This window comes from Gopherus flavomarginatus, chromosome 4, assembly GCF_025201925.1.
Source record: "Gopherus flavomarginatus isolate rGopFla2 chromosome 4, rGopFla2.mat.asm, whole genome shotgun sequence".
Classification (NCBI taxonomy): Eukaryota; Metazoa; Chordata; order Testudines; family Testudinidae; genus Gopherus; species Gopherus flavomarginatus.
In genome coordinates, this window is record NC_066620.1 from 152,022,278 (window position 1) to 152,044,999 (window position 22,722).

Below are 22,722 nucleotides of genomic sequence, written 5' to 3' on the forward strand. Positions count from 1 at the left end.
TAGCTCTCTTGATCAATTTAAAAACTTCATGATTCTCAAGAATATTACAATATCAAATGTGTTTGATGCATACTGGTAACAGAATATGGAAAAATCAAGTGTGATCCGTGGGAAAAAAATGGCACTTTCTGTCCATGTGACGCCTGAACAAATAATCAGTTGGATTTTTCCTTCATAATATGGGTCTTCCAGATCAACATTGTAGGAATCTTCCACAGGATTGTTAAGTGATAGCAACATGTGCCACTTGAGCACCAAGTGATGGAACAGAACTGACCTCTTTCCCTTCACCTGAATAAAATTGAGTTAGCAGAGTATCCTCAGAATTCAAATACATCTAAATCAATATAATTGAATAATATATTAACTTAATATGTATCTGCTGCTGAAAGCCAAATTGTTAAGCATTTTATAGCTCAATTAAATGTATCTGAATGAAGTTTTATTTGTGTGTAGGTTCATCCAAACGAATTGACAAATGGCGTCATAAATGCTGCATTTATGCTTCTCTTTAAAGATCTCATCAAGCTTTTTGCATGTTACAATGATGGAGTTATTAATTTACTGGGTAAGTAGGCTGAGATTTTATTGTAAAGTAGTAGACTTAAGTAGAAATTCAGTTTCTCTGAGGCAACTTTAAATACTCTTGCCAAATAAAAGATGTGATGTGACTTTTTTGGTAGTCTTTTTGTTTTTGTTTTTGTGTTTTTCTTAATCTGACATGCAGGTTTTCTATAGCAGTTACTCAGCTAGACGGGCTATAAAAGAGTTGTATAGCAACGGCATTTGAAAATATAACTTCAAGAAACAGAAAAAAATAGAATTCTTGCAAACACTTATTTTAGTATAAAAAATTGACACTCTTGACACTAGTATTTTTTACAAGTAATACCCTTTTCGTCTTGCCCATTTATTATTTGATAATAAACACCTTGCCTTCTAAAATACCAAGAAAATAGAAGTAGTACTGGAATCTTAAATGAGGAGACTTGAGGTGGGGCTGGGATATGTTAACCTTCAGCCCTTGCGTCTGACAAAGTAGGTATTCACCCAGAAAAGCTCATGCTCCCAAAACGTCTGTTAGCCTATAAGGAGCCACAGGATTCTTTGCTGCTTCAGTCTTGATTATTTTAGCCTTTACGTTTTAGTATAGAACTATATAAATCATATACACCTAACTATTACTATACAAAGTTATGATACTGACTTTTAATGTGAGTCAGCTAGTATTTGGCAAGGTGTCTGGGTATTGTAGCTACTTGAATCTCATAAATGCATACTGAGGCTTTCAGTCTCTTATCAATTAAAAATAAATCCTTCTCCTAAAAAGTAGGATTGACATTCAGAGACATTCTTATCAACAGGACAGCCACATGTGACAGGGTGCAGCTGCTTTCTCTTCTGGATTAACAGTCTGTAGGGCTGAATTTGTAGTTCTGACCCCTTGCTGACTTTTTCCTTGGCCTTATTGCTTTAACTGCCAACAAGGCTGGTGGTACTTGGTTTCAGTTATATTATATGATGGAGGCAAGTTCACCAGGAAATTGGAGGGTTCATGTACGGTGACAGTTAGTAACTGTCCAATTGGGATGAGTTTCAACTACTGAACTGGAAAGAGACTCTAGTTTCCTTTTTATTACTTTCAAGTCACCCATTTTCTTAGCATAGGCAACTCAAAGCTGATAAAATGTAGATTTTTTTTTTTTTATAAAACAGAGCTAATGTTTTATACGCCATCATGATGAACTAAAATGCTTCCTGTCTTGTGTTTTCCCCCACTTCTTGGTTCTGATGGAGTTTGCTTTAAAACTGTAAACAAATTTGAAGAGCCTCTAACTTGGAAATGACATGTCTGTCTGAAAACTGTACCTACTGTTGCTTAGAACAGTAACTGCCAGAGTGTGGCTGGCCCCTTTAAAGGGAGATAGGTCTTGGCCCACCTGTGACAAAACTGATATGGCTCCCCAGGTTGGGGAGAATGAATTAAGTCATGTGACTAAACCAGGCTGAAATGGTGTAGAAAAAGGAAGCCTGTGGACTGCAGAGTGATGCTGCCAGAAAGGAGAGTCTGCTGCCATGGTACCTGAGGAAGAGAGACTCTAGGCTGGAAGCCCAGGGGGTTGTGGCTGAGTATGAAGCCCTGGCTAGAAGTTGTATTTTATTGCTAGGGAGAAGACAAAGAAGGCAGGTCAGGCCTTGTATCTTCTTCAGCTGCTTTGAGAGCAGGAACAGACTATACCTCAGGGAGGAAAGGCTGTGCCTAGTTTAAGGCTGCTGTGGGAGATTTTCTGTGTTAATTTTGAACATTGTGTTAATGAAATCAGACCCCAAGAAGGGTGACTGATGTGGGAGCTCATGAAAGCATTTTGTGTTTGGAGTTCATTGTGGAACCTGAAAGAGGGAAAACTGAGGCAGGATGTCTCAGAACTATGCCAGCCACAAGAAGATAAGGAGGCAGATGGCACACTTACAATAACTACAGCTGCAAGCTAGCCAGGGAACATTCTCTTCAATTCTTGAATTTTGTGTAGCTGTGGTTTTTGTTTGTGGGAAGTTGCCCTTCCTATTGCATGCAATAATATGGCCTAATAGACTGCATTGGGGTAGAGGAGGTTTGTGTGCATGATGTTTTCCAGGCCCTGACAGAGGGTGCTTACCAGTAGTAGTTTCTTCTGTTTGGTTGAGATCAAGCTATCTCCTTAGTAGGACTCCCATGTGGAGTTGGGACAAACTTTACTTCCCCATACCTCTCCCTGGGGCTAGGAAGTAGTGGGAGTTGTGTGTGCATGTGTGCTCAGGCATGTGCTCCTTTGCTGGCTCTCGGGAAAAGTTGAGAAGTTGGACCTTACCTACTGTTGCTGCTTCTGAGGGTTGCAAAAGTGAAGAAATTGATAGCTGTTTGTGGAAGAACTAATTATTTGAGTTAAAGGCTTGGGTATGTGTTCTTGTTTTTTTGTTTAAGGTGGTGCTTAAAATCTTGCAATTTCTTTGATTTAGATAAAACGTCCCTCTTTGAGGAATAAATTGTGCTTATGAAGTGTTTGTTCTTGTATTCTATTTCATAAACCTTCATGGGTTTTTCGTGATGCCTCTTTGAGTGTTTAGGGTTGAGAAACCTGCATCGACACTGTTTTATAGGAATGGTTGTGAATTTGAAAAATGAGCATAAGATAGCGTCTCAAAGTCCAAAGTGAGAACAGTTTGAGTTCTGAGTTCTATTGTTCAATATAGTATGCTTAAAGGGGAAGGAAGAAGGGAGAAAAAGCTCCTTGAACTTCAAATAATTTCAGCTTATTTTAAATTAGTGATAGGTACACAAGTGTACTCACTATTTTTGTTTAAATATTTTTAAAACTGGTTTTCTGAAAACTTAAAAACCTGCTCACAGATCATACTAAAAATTTTTCACAATGAAAATTATGAGAAGTTTGACTTTTATCTGCTGGTCATGTAACTTGATAACTTGTACTAATGACTAGAAGAGCTGCTCAATTAGTTTCACAAATATGTAGAGGGAAATGAAATTTTAACCATGTGCACCAATTAAACTTTAATTGTCATGTAGTCATAACTTAAGATAATGTTGCATTTTAGCTAGTGGAGGAGGAGGGAAAGGCCTCAATAGGACCAATCAATACACCACTTAGCAATTAAATTCTTGAAGTATCATTTTTCTGTAAGTAGGATTGCAGATGAGTGCAGATCTACCATAAATGTAGTTCCAGTGACTGACATACTGCTAAAGAGAAAATGGTTGTTCACTTTTTTGTTTTTCTTCCAGAGAAATTTTTTGAAATGAAAAAGGGACAGTGTAAAGATGCTCTTGAAATCTACAAACGTTTTCTGACTAGAATGACTAGAGTATCTGAATTTCTTAAAGTTGCAGAGGTAAGTAACCTCAAATATTATCTGCTGAAGGATAAGCTGTAGTTTTCTCCATATCAGACTAAAAAGCACATGTATCAAAATATAACTTCTATTTTCAGATATTTGATGTGCTGTGTACTATCTAGCTCAAGCAATGCCGATTAAATCCAGGTTCTAAAGTTCTTGGTCCCTATGGGCGTCAGTAGTGAGTTGAAGCACAAGATACCAAAACTACCAAAGCTAACCATAGCTTGTTGCATTCTATTCATGATTAGAACCACCACCTGTGCCAATGGACAGTCCCTGACTTAAATGTAACCTTGAAGAGGGTGGCAATTTTGGGGACTAGAAGTGATCTTCATGAAGATCTACCTTCAGGTGTCACGCTGACAACTAGATTTGACACTCTCTTGTACAACATTCCTAGCTCAAGTAGAATCTGCAGCAGGTGTGCCCATTCATAATATCCTCCTGCTACATGGACGTTGCTCAGATTTATAATTTTCCTTTTTTTGATGGGCAGAAGAAGCAGATCACATTCTAAAATCAAGCAAGTGGCTTTGGAGTTGAAAACTCTAAATCGGAGTGCAAGTCTCAAGGCAGTGAGCTGAGACTTAAAAAAACTGGGACAGAAAAATCGAAGCTGTGGGCCACAGCACAACTGGACTAAGGATGTTCGCAAAGATGGATATTTTAACACAGGAGTCTCAAACACGTGGCTTGCGGGCCACCTGCAGCCCCGCGGAGTTACTTGCCGCAGCCTGCCAAGCTCCCCTCATCCGCTGCCCTGTCCTCCCCCCTAGAGCGCTGTGTCTCTGCTCCTCTGCCTACCTCCAGGCACTTCCCACTGTTTGGTGATGCTTAGCACTTTCCAGAAGGGAGGGAGAGGGGGGAGGAGCAGGGAGCAGTGCACTCGGGGGAGGAGGTGGAGAAGAGGCAGGGCGGGGATTTGGGGAAGGGGTTGGAATAGGGATGTGGCAGGGAAGGGGTGGGAAGAGGCAGGGCGGGGACTGATGGAAGGGGATGGAGTGGGGACAGGGCAGGGGTGGGTGGGTTTGTACCTTTATATGAAAAGGTGTCAGTGATGCAGCCCTCAGGCCACTATACTAGTCCTCATGTGGTCCTTGTGGTGATTTGAGTTTGAGATCCCTGTTTTAACATTTTATTTTAGTTTTCCAAAGAGCTGAAAGGGACATAAACAAAAGGAACCCAGATTGAAGGATGAGGAGGTGCAGCTCCTGCAGGAGTTTTTGCTGACTGAGAGGGGATTAACTAGAAGTTTCAGAAAGAGTTCTGAGTCCTGGATAATGCTTTCTTGAGCTCACTACTGCTGCCTTTTCAGACCGAAAAGTTCTGCTTGTATGTGCTAGGGAGTATAAGACCTGAGTGAGGATTGAGTTTTGTGGGGTTGTTTCTAAATTTTTTTTTCTCCCTAGAAGTGAGCCTTGCAGCATTTTCACGGTGTTAGGAAGGGTGAGGGAGTGGCTTGTGGGAGAAAATTGGTACATAAGTTACAGACTTTATAACTTAATGATATTGAGATGTAATGCATAAGAAGTTAACTGAAGAGAAAACGTGACTGTTTTAATCAAACTGAATACTTGCTGCAGTTGTAGCATACAACTGGTTTCACAATAAAATTGTTTTTTAAATCCACAGCAAGTTGGAATTGACAAAGGAGACATTCCTGATCTCACACAAGTAAGTTTTTCAGTTTTTGTATAAACTGATTCAGTAAGGAAAGACACAGTAAGCTAAAACTGTATGAGGACGAGTCAGATAATTGGCATGTGCCCTGATATATACATTTCTTGAAATCCTTCTCAAATGCAAAAGGCAGGAAATTGCAAATCGTCAACCATTTTTGGCAGATTGAGCTCTGCTGGTCATTTAATTCCAGAAGACCAGTTTCATTTTCTGACTATTGTTTTACAGTTTGTAACTAGATTGGCAGTCTTTTCTCCCTTGTAGAAGTGCAGATTTATCCCACAAGGAGTGAGAGTATTGCATTTGAAAAATGGACAAAGGTGTCATAGCACTGAATTTGTGCTTTGACCTACTTCGTAATTTCACCTCTGGCAGAGTGTCTTGGTCTATAGATATACAGAAGTTGACATAATATGACCAAATAAGAGCATCTTAAACTTTAAAACGTGGTAAGGGGATAAAACTAGAGGCAGAATTTTATTCCTTGATACTCAAACCTGGATCAAACTCCTTACTTACAGCAACTACAAATATCAATATGGCATTCCTGCCTTTAACCAGAACCATAACAGTATTTGTTAATTGTTTGCCTTGATGCACAGTAGCATGAAAATTTTTGTTAATGAATGCCAAACAGTGTACTCAGATCAAATTATAACTTCTTGCATATCTCAATGCCTGCAAAATGTCACAGAAACTAAAAACTCTTAATCAAACTGGAGAGCAACTATATAAACATCTAATGAATTTTTAATAGATATGTTCACTGCTTATAAATATAAAATAAAAGTATCTGAATGTTTGGTTCCCTACAATATTCCATAAATTGTTTCTTCTGACTGGAAAATATCCCTAGTTTCTTAAAGCTCAGAACTGAAATAAAGCTAAATAAAAGTTTGCATTTAACATCTTGGCTTGATTTGGGGGAAAATAACTGAAGCCTAAGGAATTCCTGAGGGTTTTTATATAATCTAAAATACTTCATTTACAACAATTTTACTTTTTAAATAGTTCAGTTTCTATTTTAGTTTGCTGGAAGCTAAAATTGTTGCATAACTTGAAACACTGAATGCAGTGTTCTTTTTACAAAGTAATAGCTATATGGTGTCAGCCTCTAGGGTAGCTGCTGCACCACTGCCCTTCTTGAGGTCTGAGTGCACCCCAAAGATGTCAGGCCTCAGATCTTTATCTCTCAGAGGGTAGAATTCTGTGATTTTCCTGCTTTTAGACCAGTGTGACAGATTTTCATTACCAATCTGCCTCAGGCCACAGTTGATCAGGCTGGGGCCACAGGATCTTTTTTGGGGAGGAGATGAAGAGGCACCCCAAGTGTCTAAATTTTAAAGCTTTATTGATAAAATAATAAAATAACAGCAGTGTGTGCTGGGAACGCTCCCACGTCACTCAGGGGAAGAAAGAAAGCGTTAAGGCCCCAAGCCCTAACCCGCTTTCATACTCGCGCACACACACGACCCAGACTGGCCAAGTCCAAGTGTAACATCAGAAGAAGTGGGAGGGAAAGTGGACGGGAGTGCTGTCCTGGGCCCAGACTGTCCAAGGATCTGCTGTGTTCTCTGAGTTGTTTCAGCTCTCAGGAGGGTTTTAAGTCCTGGGCTCCTTGGGGGGAGGGGAAGCGGGAGGGAGTTTTGTTCAGGGAACTCTGCTCCTGGTGCTTTGAGTTGTGACGCCAGGACTTGAGTTATGTCCTCTTGGATACCAACTATGATTACTTCGGCAGGCCCAACTGGGATTTGAATCGTGCTGTTGAGTTCTCTCTGAGAGCTGTGACTAGTACTTAGTGCACAGGGACCACAAAGCTTTCTCAAACAAGTACTGTTCAATATTACCAGTAGGAATAAAACAGTCTGAGACATAGAGTAAAAATAAGAGGCCTGGCCACATGAATCTTGCATTGCTTTTACCTTAGCTGCTCCTGGCCTAGATGCTTAGGTCTCATTTAGAGAGAGGCTACTTGCCTACAGCTCTACCTCTCCCCTAGTCTGTATCAGCCTCATAGCATGCTGACCACTTCTCCCTCTTCCTTTCTGCCAGGGCCACCTTCTAAGGTCTCTTATTTTTGGGGTCTCAGCTTCTTCATCTCAGTTATGTCTGGTGCAGTTATTTTTGTTAGCTGCTTTAAAGGTGTTTACCAGAAGCTCTGTCCCTGCTCCTTATTCTTTAATCCCTTTATTACCCCCCTCCCTGATTTAACTCTATGCACTATCATGCAACTATACAAAACTGAACAGAGAAACAGGGTACGTCTACACTACGGGATTAGTCTGATTTTACATAAACCGGTTTTGTAAAACAGATTGTATAAAGTCGAGTGCACGCAGCCACACTAAGCACATTAATTCGGCGGTGTGCGTCCATGGTCCTAGGCTAGCGTCGATTTCTGGAGCGTTGCACTGTGGGTAGCTATTCCGTAGCTATCCCATAGTTCCCGCAGTCTCCCCCGCTCCTTGGAATTCTGGGTTGACATCCCAGTGCCTGATGGGGCAAAAATCATTGTCGCGGGTGGTTCTGGGTAAATGTCATCAGTCATTCCTTCCTCCAGGAAAACAATGGTAGACAATCATTTCGTGCCCTTTTTCCCTGGATTGCTCTGGCAGACGCCATAGCACAGCAACCATGGAGCCCGTTCAGCTTTTTTTAACTGTCACTGTATGTGTACTGGATGCCGCTGACAGAGGCGTTACTGCGGCGCTACACAGCAGCATTCATTTGCTTTTGCATGATAGCAGAGATGGTTATCTGTTGTTCTGTACTGTCTGCTGCTATCATGAGTGCTCCTGGCTGAGGTCAGCCAGGGGTGCAAAGGGAAAACTGGGAATGACTCCCCGAGTCAATCCCTCCTTTATGGTTTCTAAAAATAGTCCTGCCTAGAATGTGGGGCAAGTGTACTAGAGAACCAGTGTATCAGAGAGCACAGCTGCTTGTGTCAGATCCTGCAGAAATGATGAGCTGCATGCCATTCACGGGGGATGCCCCTGCAACAACCCCACCCATTGCATCCCTCCTCCCCCAACCTTCCTGGGCTACCGTGGCAGTGTCCCCCCCCCATTTGTGTCATGAAGTTGTAAAGAAAGCAGGAATAAGAAACAGTGACTGGTTAGTGAGATAAAATGAGGGGGAGGCAGCCTCCTGCTGCTATGACAGTCCCAGCGGGACATTAAGCAGTGCGGGAGAGAGGAGCCTAGCATCCCGCTGCTATGATAGTCCAGGCAGTACAGAATCTTTTCTTTACACATCAAAGGGAGGGGGCTGATGGAGCTCAGCCCCCAGTTGCTATGATGAAGACGGTTACCAGCCATTCTGTACCATCTACTGGGAATGACCAGGAATCATTCCTATTTTTACCCAGGTGCCCCTGGCCAGCCTCACCTGAGGCCAGCCAGGAGCACTCTCGGGCTGATGGTGATGACGGATAGCAGTCATATTGTACCGTCTGCCACCGGGAAGGGGAGAAGAGCGGATACTGCTCTTCACTGCTGCAGCATCACGTCTACCACCAACATTCAGTAGACATAGGGTGACAGTGAAAAAAGTCAAACGATTTTTCCCTTTTCTTTCACATGGTGGGGGGAGGGAGTAAATTGACGAGCTATACCCTGAACCACGCCAGACAATGTGATTGAACCTACAGGCACTGGGAGCTCAGCCAAGAATGCAAATATTTTTCAGAGACTGCTGTGGACTGTGGGATAGTTGGAGTGCTCAGTACCCCCTCCCTCCCTCCATGAGCATCCATTTGATTCTTTGGCTTTCCGTTACGCTTGTCACGCAGCACTGTGTAGCCTGGAGATTTTTTTTTCAAATGCTTTGGCATTTTGTCTTCTGTAACGGAGTTCTGATAGAACAGTTTGTCTCCCCATACAGCGATCAGATCCAGTATCTCCCGTATGGTCCATGCTGGAGCTCTTTTTGGATTTGGGACTGCATTGCCACCCGTGCTGATCAGAGCTCCACACTGGGCAAACAGGAAATGTAATTCAGAAGTTTGCTGGGCTTTTTCTGTTTACCTGGCCACTGCATCAGAGTTCAGATCGCTGTCCAGAGCGGTCACAGTGGTGCACTGTGGGATACCACCCGGAGGCCAATACAGTCGATTTGCGGCCACACTAATCCTAGTCCAATATGGTAATACCGATTTTAGCGCTACTCTCTTGTTGGGGAGGAGTACAGAAACCGATTTAAAGAGCCCTTTATATCGATATAAAGGGCCTCATAGTGTGGACGGGTGCACCGTTAAATCAGTTTAACACTGCTAAAATCGATTTAAATGCGTAGTGTAGACCAGGCCACAGTCTCACATGATAGTGATAAGATACTAGACACTTCCACACTTTGTCACATGTGGATTATGAAATCCTTAGGCTAAGAGGTTTTAACTTGGGTTATGGCTGTTACTGAGAACACAGGAAGCACCCAGAAATTGTTACAATGAAATTTAATTCTTGAAGTACTTCTGCATATTTGCCCTTATGCTGCTACGCTTCTGCAGCCTTCAGGAAAGCAATGTCCATTGGACTGCATGAGCAGCTTCTGTCTCAGAACATTCTGAACATTCAGAGCCAATAGTAAAAGGGCAGTGTGGCGTGTTTATATTTTAGACCCTGACTGACTAAGCACAGACAGTGCCAATATTTCTTAATGTGAAACCTTAAAAGTCAGGGTCCCTGATCAATCTTGGATCAGTATCTGGCACCAAAGATGCCCACGTCAAGTAAACAGTCACTGAAAAATCAGTTACTAGTTCTTATCTAGTCTGACAGGCATGGCAGGAGCAAACAATTCTGAGGCACTGAAGAAACTTGCATCTAGGCAGAATCCAGTCTGGGCAGGAAACCTCAGGTTAGTACCGAAGGAGTCACCAGAGAGACCTGGATTTTGAGAACAAATGTATTCCAAAACTGGTGTTTAAATTCCACCAGATTCAGATAATTGGTCCCCTAGCACAGTGGTTCTCAACCAGGAGCACATTTGAAATTTAAAATCTTTTTTTATTTGAAATTTCTTTGTTTCCAATTTTACTTCAGTTTTGGTTTGGAGGTTAGCCCTTTAAAAAATGTTTGTTTCATGTCAAATTAAATTCTTCATTTGACCTCAGATGAAACTTTCTTTTTTGTTAGACCCCAGATTTGTGTTTGGCAATCTGAAATTTCTTAATTTTTTTTTGTTCAGCTGCTGAACAGAGGAAGCAGTTATTTGCCCAGCTCTAATTGAAATAGCAGTTATATTTTATGTAAAGTGACATTACCTCTGTATTCTTAAGGCTCCATCTACTAGGTCTAGAATGGTTTTAGTGGTATTCCTTAGTGATGTTAATATACCTCCCAAAATGTCTCATGTAGAAGATTTACATGTACACAGTGCTACTCTCTCAACTTGGCATCTAGGTTTGATGCTTTGCAGCCCCAAAGAAGGGAAACATCGTGGGTTTTAACTTTTCATAAATACTTCTGTTTATTACCCAACCATGTCTCTTGCGCTTGGATTTTTGCTTCATATAAATTTTAGTCTTTCTGGTTCAGGTTCGGGGAGTTGGAAGCTGAGGTGGGCGTCTTAGTTGCTAGAAAACATGAGAGATTTTAAATTTTGGTAGCCAAACAGAATAAATTAGTTTTGTCTGAAGTGGAGAGAACAGGTTTGTGGCAGCCACCACCAAACTGAATAGAAGATTAGGCTGACTTTGCTAACTCTAGAGAGTCACCTTCTGTGGATACTGCCTAGTCATCTGTGCCAGAGATTATCCCCATGAATGTGTCAACTTCTGAATAGCAAATGTTGCCAGCTGCATGCTATTAAGCGTCATATTTAACTGGTCTGGGTATAGGGTGACCAAATGTCTCGATGTTTGTTTATAGGGACAGTCCTGGTATTTGGGGCTTTTTCTTATATAGAGGTCTATTACTCCCCCTCACACACCCCATCCTGATTTTTCAGAGTTACTATCTGGTCACCCTGTTTGGGTGTGGCACTATGACCTCCGAGGCCTTGGAACTCCTAGTTCTATAGCCCTATCTATAGCTTTATCAAACAGACTTTTTAAAGTTCACTTGTTTTTAAAAGCTAATCTAGCACAAATGCTACAAATAGTACATTGGAAAACTATTAAGTCTCAGGAAGAGACCTGAATAATGTAGCTAGAATATTGAAATATTAATTGGCCGAACACTCAGTGTGCCCAACAAAATACTAAATGCTTCATCATTATTCCTCTTATCCACAAAAATGGATACCCTGTATAACAGAGAATTAGCCTAGGGAGAAATAGAGGCGAATGGCCAAGTCTGTTGCTTTTTAGCAAACCTGAAACTTCTGTGGCTTTTGTTTTTCACTACCAGTGAATTCTAGCAACCTTTTCACTTATTAATGAAGTTATCTGTCCTGAGCTATTTGCATGTGCTTGCATTATTTATTTCAAATGTTAGGATTTGTAAATAGATATAGAACTTTTCAAATCGTTAAGACAGCTCAGAGTGTTTCACACTTGGCCATGTTTGAATGTTAACCCTTTCTCTCCCCCCTCCCCTAATGTATGTATTTCACATTTGATATCGGTGGTGGTCGTATCTTATTAAGTTGATTTTAGTCTGGCAGTCAGTAACACTGTATGTGCATATTGGAAATAATAGCACTGACTTCAAGCATGACAGGTTTTTTGTTTTGTTTTAAATTTTCAATGCATATATTTACAGTGAGATATTAAAACTTATTTATGACAAACATTTTAGGTATTGCTGACAAGAGTTTTGGTTGATCTGCAAATCACTGATAATGAAAATTCCCCTTTTAAAGAATGTACCATTGATGAACTGGTAACCCTGATAAAATATTGCTGTTATCTACTGTTGTAGCTCTCAAGGGCTTCTTGTTCACTCATTGGTCTTATGGAAATCTACTTATCTAGGCACTATTTTTATACTGGAGTAGCTAAGGACACTGAAACTTGTTCTTGCGTTCTTTCCTTTTTATCCACCATTGTAACAGCAACAGCATGCCTGGGTATTTTATTTGGCTATAAAATCTGGTTATTTAAAGTCTCAAAACACTGAGGATCTTGCGTTTAAGAAAAATGATTGCAGTATTAGTCAAACTTCATTAGACTGAGATTAATTTCATTTTATAAGTATCTGAAATTGGGATTTTTGAATTTTATTTTCTTCTGGCTCCTGAATCTTGATTACCTGTCCTATATATTCATAAGTGGTTGGTTTTTTTGTTTTTTTTTTGTTTTTAAACCAGACTATGTAGATATTTCATGCTATTACCTGGAAAGTGCTCAAATTCTGAGCCTAGCTTTCTATAATTAATCTGGACCATTTTTTAATTTACACTTTTTTCCTTTTAGTGGAAAATACTAGCTGATAAATACAACTGTAACGATTAGCCACAAATGGGAAAAATTCGGTGTTTTAGCTAAAAGCTAATTTAGACTCACTGTATACAACACACCCAGTTGATATGAGCATAAATACTTGTGTAGATTTTGTGTGTGTGATTTTCACTTAACCTGTGGATGCCTGTGCTGTTGTCAATGTCAAACACATGATCTGGCTGGAAGTATGGTGAGCACATCATGTACATAGGATTCAATAATTGTATAGTAAAGAAAGAGTTGGCTATAACTCTGCAAAGAATAAGTGTTTTCAGAATTGGCCTTTTTATAGAACTGCTTTTTTGTCTTGATATTTCCAGCATGAAAATACACTTTTTTTTCTTTACACAATGGAGTGGAATTGGGATTATAGCATGAGTGTGCAAACTTGTTTTATTTTTAGCAGAAGATGAATTAAATTGCCCTGATAACCTTAAGGCTCCCATCATTTAGTGTGTTTAAAGAAAAAAATGTGCACCTTTTTTTTACATTCACTGTCTAGGCTCCCAGCAGTCTTATGGAGACCCTGGAACAGCATCTAAACACATTGGAAGGGAAAAAACCTGGGAACAGGTAAAATGATCCTATTACATGTGTAGAACTAGATTAAAAATTCATCAAGCCACAAAGAGAAGCCCCTCCAGGCCAGAGGGGACACCCAGCATCCAGGGCTTCCTCTTTTGCTTCTTATTGAAAGAAGAGGTAGCTCTTGGTTTCACCTCATGTCTCTCCTAGAGCAACACTTGGATCCAATCATCTTTAATTCTTCAGGCTATGTTGATTGTTTTAGAGCTGCCACATTTAAGTTCTTTGCAAGACCGCTGAAGAGAGAAAGTGGTCTGTGTATCACTGTTCTCTGCTGGAACTTCCAGGGAAGTAGGGGAAGCCTAGTGATGTGAGACTCCATTTGCCCATTGGGAGTATAACAGCATCACACTAAGTTCATCCCAGTATTTGTTGTTCCTCTAATTTATACTGGGTCTGTTTCCCCATACTTGACTTTAAACGCTGCTTGAGATTTCATTTTTTTTTCACACCATTATGACCATACAAGCAATCCCTTTTTACAGCTATTTTAAGATTTCCCTTTGTTTTTTATATCTGAACCAAGTATAACCTATGCAAATGTAATTCTGCTTTGTTTTGACACCAACTAATTAAACATCAATATTGAAGACAGCCTGCACTTATGTCATTTATGATTCACTTTTCAGAACAGACTAATCATATCATTTAGTTAGCATCATTGACTTCTCAGATGTACACAAGCACTGCTTTATGGAGTTCTTAATTTTAACCCAAAAAACCCCTGTATATACGCTGCAACATAATGGAATCCGCTTAACTTGTATTGCTTTTGTACAAGGACCATTTTGAGGAAGAATAAATTGGTTCTTCACTATTACTTTATTTGCTGTAAAAAAATTTTTACAAATTTTATTTGCTGGGCAGATTTTTCTAATTGTCTTGCAGCCTCTTATCTAGATGTTTGTTAACTGTTCACTTATTTGAGGAAAAAAGTTAAAAGTGCACTTAACCTAGGCATTCTTTCTTTTTCTTTCTGTATGTCTGTTTGCCGTGCAATTTAGTGAAGGGTAAGTTGTTTGTTTTTGTTTTTTTTTAATACACTCTTGTTTGCATGTATATTTAGGTGCTCATCTTATTGAAGAGATTGACTGATTAAATCTAGCCGATTTCTTATGAGTCAGGGTATGTCTACAGTATGAAATTAGGTCAAATTTATAGAAGTTGTATTTTTAGTAATCGTTTTTATACAGTCGTGTGCGTGTCCCCACACAAAATGCTCTAAGAGCATTAAGTCAGCAGACTGCTTCCGTAGTATCAAGGCTGGCATCGACTTCTGGAGCATTGCACTGTGAGTAGTTATCCCACAGTTCCTGCAGTCTCCACTGCCCATTGGAATTCTGGGTTGAGATCCCAGTGCCTGAGGTGGCAAAAACAGTGTCACGGGTGCTTCTGGGTACATGTCGTCAGGCCCCGGCCCCCTCCCTCCCTCCCCCCCCCCCCCGAAAGCAACAGCAGACAATCGTTTCACGCCTTTTTTTCTGGGTTACCTGCGCAGATGCCATACCATGGCAAGCATGGAGCCTGCTCAGCTCACCATCACCATACATCTCCTGGGTGCTAGCAGACGTTGTATTGCATTGCTACACAGCAGCAGGTCCATTGCCTTTTGGCAGCAGACGGTGAATTACGATTGGTAGCTGTTGTTGTCATACTCCTGGATGCTCTTTTAGCTGACCTCGGTGAGGTCAGTCAGGGGCACCTGGGCAGACATGGGAGTGACTCAGCCAGGTCATTCCCTTTTCAAGTCATACTGTGAGCAGCCAGGAGATGATGATGGCTAGCAATCATAATGCACCATCTTCTGCCGCGCAGCCAGGAGATAACGACGATGGCTAGCAGTCGTATTGCACTGTCTGCTGCCAGCCTAATATGTAGAAGGTAGATGGAGTGGATCAAAACAAGAAATAGACCAGATTTGTTTTGTATTCATTTACTCCTCCCTCCCTCCATGAAATCAATGGCCTGCCAAGCCCAGGGTTTTGAGTTCAATCCTTGAGGGGGCCATTCTGTGTGACAGTTGTTTGTGTTTCTCCTTGATGCAAAGCCCACCCCCTCTGTGGATTTTCATTCCCTGTAAGCCAACTCTGTAAGCCATGTCATCAGTCATCCCTCCCTCTGTCAGAGCAATGGCAGACAATTGTTTCGCGCCTTTTTTCAGCGCAGACGCCATAGCACTGGGAATATGGAGCCTGCTCAGATCACTGCGGCAATTATGAGCACTGTAAACACCATGTGCATTATCCAGGAAGATATGCAGAACCTGCAAAAGCAAAACCAGGCGAGGAGGCAACGGCAGTGTGCTGATGAGGACATAGACATGGATATAGACTTTTTTCACAAAGTGCCGGCCCCGGCAGTGTGCACATCATGCTGTTAATTGGGCAGGTTCATGGCATGGAATGCCGATTCTGGGCCTGGGAAACAAGCACAGACTGGTGGGACCACATAGTTGCAGGTCATGGAGGCTTCCCAGTGGCTGCGAAACTTTCGCATGCATAAGGGCACTTTCATGGATCTTTGACTTGTTTTCCCCTGCCTTGAAGAGCCAGGATACAAAGATGAGAGCAGCCCTCACAGTTGAGAAGTGAGTGGCTATAGCCTTGTGGAAGCTTGCAATGCCAGACAGCTACTGGTCAGTTGGGCATCAATTTGGAGTGGGCAAATCTACTGTGGGGGCTGCTGTGATGCAAGTAGCCAAAGCAATCAAAGAGCTGCTGATATCAAGGGCACCGACTCTGGAAAATGTGCAGATCGCAGTGGATGGCTTTGCTGAAATGGGATTCCCTAACGGTTGTGGGGCGATAGACGGGACTCATATCCCTATCTTGGCACCGGAGCACCAAGGCAGTGAGTACGTAAACCGAAAGGGATACTTTTCAGTGGTGCTGCAAGCCCTGGTGGATCACAAGGGATGTTTCATCAACATCCACATGGGATGGCCGGGAAAGGTACATGACACTCGCATCTTCAGGAACTCTGGTCTGTTTCGAAAGCTGCAGGAAGGGACTTTCTTCCCAGACCAGAAAATAACCGCTGGGGATGTTGAAATGCCTATAGTTATCCTTGGGGACCCAGCCTACCCCTTAATGCCACGGCTCATGAAGCCATACACAGGCAGCCTGGACAGTAGTCAGGAGCTGTTCAACTACAGGCTGAGCAAGTGCAGAATGATGGTAGAATGTGCATTTGGACATTTAAAAGCACGCTGGCGCAGTTTACGGACTCGGATAGACCTCAGCGAAACCAATATTCCCATTGTTATTACTGCTTGCTGTGCCCTCCACAATATCTGTGAGAGTAAGAGGGAGATGTTTATGGCGGGGTGGGAGGTTGAGGCAAGTCACCTGGCATACAGGAGAGCGCACTGCGCATCAGAGAAGGTTTGAAAACCAGTTTCATGAGTGGCCAGGCTATGGTGTGAAAGTTGTTTTCTTTTTCTCCTTGATGAAATCCTGTCCCCCCACCCCCCTTGGTTCACTCTACTTCCCTGTAAGCTAACCACCCTCCCGTCCTCCTTCAATCACTGCTTGCAGAGGCAATAATCATTGTTCCTTCACATTCATGCATTCTTCATTAATTTATGACACAAATAGGGGGATAACTGCCAAGGTAGGCTGGAAGGGGTAGGGGAGGAGGGAAGGACAAGGCCACACTGCACTTCAAAACTTATTGAATGCCAGCCTTCTGTTGCTTGGGAAGTTCTCTGGGGTGGAGTGGCTGGGTGGCCGGAGGGGGGCCCCCCCCCGTGTTCTTGGGCATCTGGATGAGGAGGCTATGGAACTTGGGGTGGAGGATGGTTGGTTATACAGGGGCTGTAGCAGTGGTCTGTGCTCCTGCTGCCTTTCCTGCAACTCAGCCATACGTTGGAGTGTATGAGTGTGATGCTCCAGCAGCCTGAGCATTGACTCCTGCCATCTGTCAGCAAGCTGATACCACTTACTCTCTTCAGCCCGCCACCTCTCCTCGCGTTCATATTGTGCTTTCTTGCACTCTGACATTGTCTGCCTCCACACATTCTGCTGTGCTCTGTCAGTGTGGGAGAACAGCATGAGCTTGGAGAACATTTCATCCCGAGTGCATTTTTTTTGCCTTCTAATCTTCGCTAGCCTCTGTGAAGAAGAAACATATGCAGCTGGTGGAGGGGGAAAAAGGGAGAGTGGTGGTTAAAAAGACACATTTTATAGAACAATGGGTCCACTTTCATGGTAAACCTTGCTGTTAACATTACATAGCACATGTGCTTTTAGTACAAGATCACATTTTGCCTCTTATTGAGGGTATGCCGGTTTGGTGCATGAGATCACTCATGCAGGGGCGGGAAACAGAATTCGGCTTGCTGGCAGCTATGGTAAGCCAGTCTTTTTTGGCTTTTTTAACCTTCATAACATGTGGGAATGGTTTCAAACAGCAGGGCCCTCATTTCCCATAGCAAGCAGCCATTGGGTTGGCCATTTAAAATGGGTTGGCAATTTAAAAGGCAGGGCTGCAGTTTCCAGGTTAATGTGCAGCACAAACCCAACTAACCTCTCCCTACACACACACCCAATTCTCTGGGATGATGACTTCACCCCTCCCCCCCCGTGTGGCTTATAGTGGGGAGCATTTCTGTTCAGCCACAGGCAAACAGCCCAGCAGGAACGGGCACCTCTGAATGTCCACTTAATAAAACCACCCTGTTTCCACCACGTGACCATGAATGATATCACTCTCCTGAGGATAACACACAAAGAACAGATGTCATTCGAATGCCAGCAAACACCAGGACCATAAGCTGCAATGCTTTGTTCTGCAGTGATTCCCGACTATGTGCTACTGGCCTGGCTTGGTAAAGTGTCTTGCCATGGAAGACGGAATAAGGCTGCCCTCCCCAGAAACCTTTTGCAAAGGCTTTGGGAGTACATCTAGGAGAGCTTTATGGAGATGTCCCTGGAGGATTTCCACTCCATCCCCGGGCACGTTAACAGACTTTTTCAGTAGTTGTACTGACCATGAATGCCAAGGCAAATTAATCATTAAACACACTTGCTTTTAAACCATGTCTAATACTTACAAAGGTACACTCACCAGAGGTCCCTTCTCTGCCTTCAGGGTCCGGGAGCCTGCCTTGGGTGGGTTACAGGGGTACTGTCTCCAGGTCCAGGGTGAGAAACAGATCCTGGCTATTGGGGAAACCGATTTCTCCACTTCCTTGCTGTGAGCTGTCTTCAACCTCCTCCTCCTCATCTTCCACATCCCCAAAACCTGCTTCCGTGGTGCGTTCTACTCCATTGACGGAGTCAAAACGCAGGGTTGGGGTAGTGGTGGCTGCACCCGCTAGAATGGCATGCAGATCATAATAGAAGTGGCATGTTTGGGGCTGCGACCCAGACTGGCTGTTTGCCTCTCTGGTTTTTTGGTAGGCTTGTCTGAGCTCCTTAATTTTCACGCAGCACTGCTGCGAGTTCATTATAGCCTCTGTCCTTCATGCCCTTGGAGATTTTTTTCAAATGTTTTGGCATTTCGTTTACTGGAATGGAGTTCAGTTAGCACAGATTCATCTCCTTATACAGCGATCAGGTCCCGTACCTCCCATTCGGTCCATGCTGGAGCTCTTTTGCGATTCTGGGACTCCATGATCCTCTGCTGATCAGCTCGCCATGCTGGCCAAACAGGAAATGAAATTCAAAAGTTTGTGGGACTTTTCCTGTTTACTTGGTCAGTGCATCTGAGTTGAGAGTGCTGTCCAGAGCGGTTACAATAGAGTACTCTGGGGTAGCTCCCGGAGGCCAATACTGTCGAATTGTGTCCACACTACCCCAAATTTGACCCAGCAAGGCCGATTTCAGTGCTAATCCCCTCTTCGGGGGTGGAGTAAAGAAATAGATTTTAAGAGCCCTTTAAATCGGGGGAAAAAGAAGGGCTTTGTTATGTGGACGGGTGCAGGGTTAAATCAAAGCAATGCTGCTAAATTCGACCTAAAATCATAGTGTAGACCAGGCTTAAGTTGCTTTTTCATGAGCTTTGTATATATTTGTGTTCATTGATATTTGCATGTAATCAAGGAATATTTGCTTTCTCTTGCACAGAGGACTATCTAATAGTGTATTTCAGAACTAGTTGTCTTAACTACAGTTTATCTTTTTATTGGGCCAGTTTCTGTTGGTGAAAGACACACTCTTGAGCTCTCACAGAGCTCTTCTTCAGGTTTTTTTAACCAGCTGACGTTCTGTGAAAGCAGCAATCAGTGACACAATTACTCTTTTTATAATACCCATAGATAGCTGTTTGTTTAAGAAAATGCACAGCTAGGGCACTCAAAAACCCAAACAGTTTTCATGGGGCCAAAAGCAAACGTGTAAATTGCTGCCTTACTTAAATTCTTGTGTGAAGTACATTGGGTCTGAACTGGAAGATTTGGCCCAGGGTGTCAAATGCCACAAACAGTACTAAACGTAGGTATTAGTATTTCACAGCCTAAAACTTCTCTTTATTTCCTAAAATGACAGACTTTGAGTAAAACTACAGCATGTATTGGTTTTGAAATGGCTTTTAGACAAGTCCAGCATACTTGTTTGTAATCTCTTTGGTTAAATAATAATTTTTTAATGAGAATTTGAAAAACTGTTTTAATACCATTCTGATGTTTCTTCAGCATGCTTTCCTAAAATGTACTTAGCTTGAAAATCTTCATTATATTCTTTTCTTTTTAGTTCTGGTGCTCCTTCTCCCTTGAGCAAGGTAAATATTAATAGCTTATGTACTAATTAAGATTGATTGATTGATTTTTGCTCTGTCAGCATGTGCTTTTAAATTACCATTAGAGTTAAAGGTGCTTAAGAAAAAAATCTTTATTTGGGTATGTGTGGCTTTTTTTAGTTCCCCCCCAACCCCAAGAAACCTCCGCATATCCCAAGCTCTAGGCAAACTGCCATTAGCTTAAAAAAAAAAAAAAAGGGGGGGGAGTTGGGGGTGGACGCAAACAATGAAACCACTGTAAAACAGGGATTAGATACCTGCTCTTGAATTTTAAGCTGCTAATTCATGGTGGTTGGGAATGCTCTTGAAAGAATGTTGAACTGCCTTGCCAGGAGATGACAATCAAGTGCTATGTGGAGGCATAACAGATGTCCACACCTTCAACTTGGCCTTTCCCATTTCTCAGTGAGAAGCTGACTCTGTGGCATGTCAGCTTCTCTCACCTACATCTTTCTCTCTAGTGGTATATTTACTGTGGGGAAACTGCCTTTTTGAGTTGTCCTCTGTTTGATTTGCCATCCCCTATTTGGCTGTTTTCAGATCACTGGTTTTCCCTTCCCTCAAATGTCTCCATACTTCTGTTACAGAAATTCTAATACCAAGCAGCATCCAGCCTTATCCTAATGACCTTAAACAACAGGAGCACTGCCTCTTTTAGGCTTGGTCACATCAGCTCAGAGGGATCTCTGCAAACGTTTGCCATCAGTCTTTCAGTGCCAAGGAAACATGACTCAAGTCATTCATTCATACACCAAACTCATTCTGTAGATCAAACTTGTATGCACTAAGACTTCCACGAAGACAGGTGGATCAAATAGTCACCTCACTAGGAACAATGTGGCTATTGTGAATTTTCAGTTGTGCAAGGTATTTCAACAGCTTTTAATGCCTACTTCTTCCAAGGAATATAGTAGTAATAATACCTACCTCTTCGATAGCCTTTTCATCCATAGATCTCAAAGTGCTTTACAAAGGTGGTCAGTATCCATATCTTACAGATGGGGAAACTTAGGCACATAGAGGAAAAGTGAATTGCCTAGTGTACTCAGCAAGCCAGAGCACTATGGACCCCCCTCTCCCTCCCATGGTTAGTTTTTCCTGTGTGCTGCTGCCTTCTTGACTTCACATTTCTTCAATGCATTCATATGTAAATAGACATCCAGTTTAGCTTACAATGCTTAGTGTACATCCAAGAGAGGTGAATAAACATTATATGTCTGCCAGAAAACCTGTTTCTCCACCTCTGCTGATGACTTGTACCTTGGCACAGACTCTCATGATGTATTTTCATTGTTTATGTGCATAACTCTGTACAAAGTTTCCGTAGGTACATTTCACAATGATACTAAAAAACAGTGTGACCCTAGCTTTTGTTTAAGACCTCACATGGCATTCTGTGGTGAATCAGAATGTACATACAAGAATTGGGACTTTCCTGTAACCCCCTTGCTTGCTGGCATTAAGGGGCTATTGGGTTACAACCATGTACTATTATGTTCAGTCTTCATTACTTGTGGTTACAGAATACAATAACAAGCCCCAGTCAAGGGGATGCATGACTCAGTGTCTCAGACAGTAATTACAGATTATTCTGATGGGAAAATCTTTAGTCCTTTTAAATACCTACACTGCTAAACGTCAGACTGACTTCTGCGAGGTGAATTACTGAGTGAAGAACTGAAGAGTGGCCTGAGTCTTTGATTCTATTACTCCAAATAGGTGGTTGTAGTTACAACAGATAAATGCAGCAGTCTTGAAACCTCCTTTCATGGTATATCTTAACGTTTGCAATTTGTCAAATGAGGGCAGCTTCCTCAAAAGTGATTTCTTGTAAGGGTGCACAGCTGAGAACTATGGGCTTCCCTGACAGTACGTTAGTAATAGGAGAAATTGCTATATGACCACAGAGAGGTTAACAAAGCTATAGTTGAGTTTTTGGTCTGTTCTCACAGCATTAGTTGTAACGCTATCTGGTATCAAAATATAACGCATCAGTAATAGCTTAAATATTTAAAAGGAACTGCTGCTGGTATCAAACTTTTGTAATTGCCTATAAAATCCTGCAGAGCAGCTCTGTGGGAGTCCAAGGTTTTGGAGCTGACAAAACTTCATTTTACACACAACTTGACCTATTTTTGAGATGTATCTGACTATTTATTGTACCCTACTCCCACATTCTTGCATTATCCATTATGTAGGATTTGATCTAAATCTCTCTCTCCATTTGGAAGCTTGTTCCTGGATCATGCTGATTTCTCCACCCTCTAACTTTCAGACTGAGGAAGAGGCACAGTATCTTCATTCCTAATTTTCTTCTCCAGCCCATAAACTGGATTACCGTTTTTACCATGAGTATACTTACCCACTTCCTAAATAACCCCAAATCCCTTGCATATTTTCTTGCTGTTCTGCTTTTAATACTGTTGTGAAAGGGCAATCTC

The 22,722-nt window shown here is 42.1% G+C and overlaps 1 protein-coding gene across 1 annotated transcript in view; it reads left to right on the top strand.

The window, feature by feature from the left end:
* Nucleotides 1-22,722, top strand: part of SNAP91 (synaptosome associated protein 91) — a 174,233-nt gene that overhangs the window by 67,810 nt on the left and 83,701 nt on the right. Inside the window, exons 7-12 of the mRNA XM_050950204.1 lie at nt 457-568; nt 3,782-3,888; nt 5,527-5,568; nt 13,461-13,531; nt 14,548-14,553; nt 20,236-20,263. Of these exons, the coding sequence (XP_050806161.1) occupies nt 457-568; nt 3,782-3,888; nt 5,527-5,568; nt 13,461-13,531; nt 14,548-14,553; nt 20,236-20,263 (366 nt within the window). The remainder of the gene's footprint in view (nt 1-456; nt 569-3,781; nt 3,889-5,526; nt 5,569-13,460; nt 13,532-14,547; nt 14,554-20,235; nt 20,264-22,722) is intronic.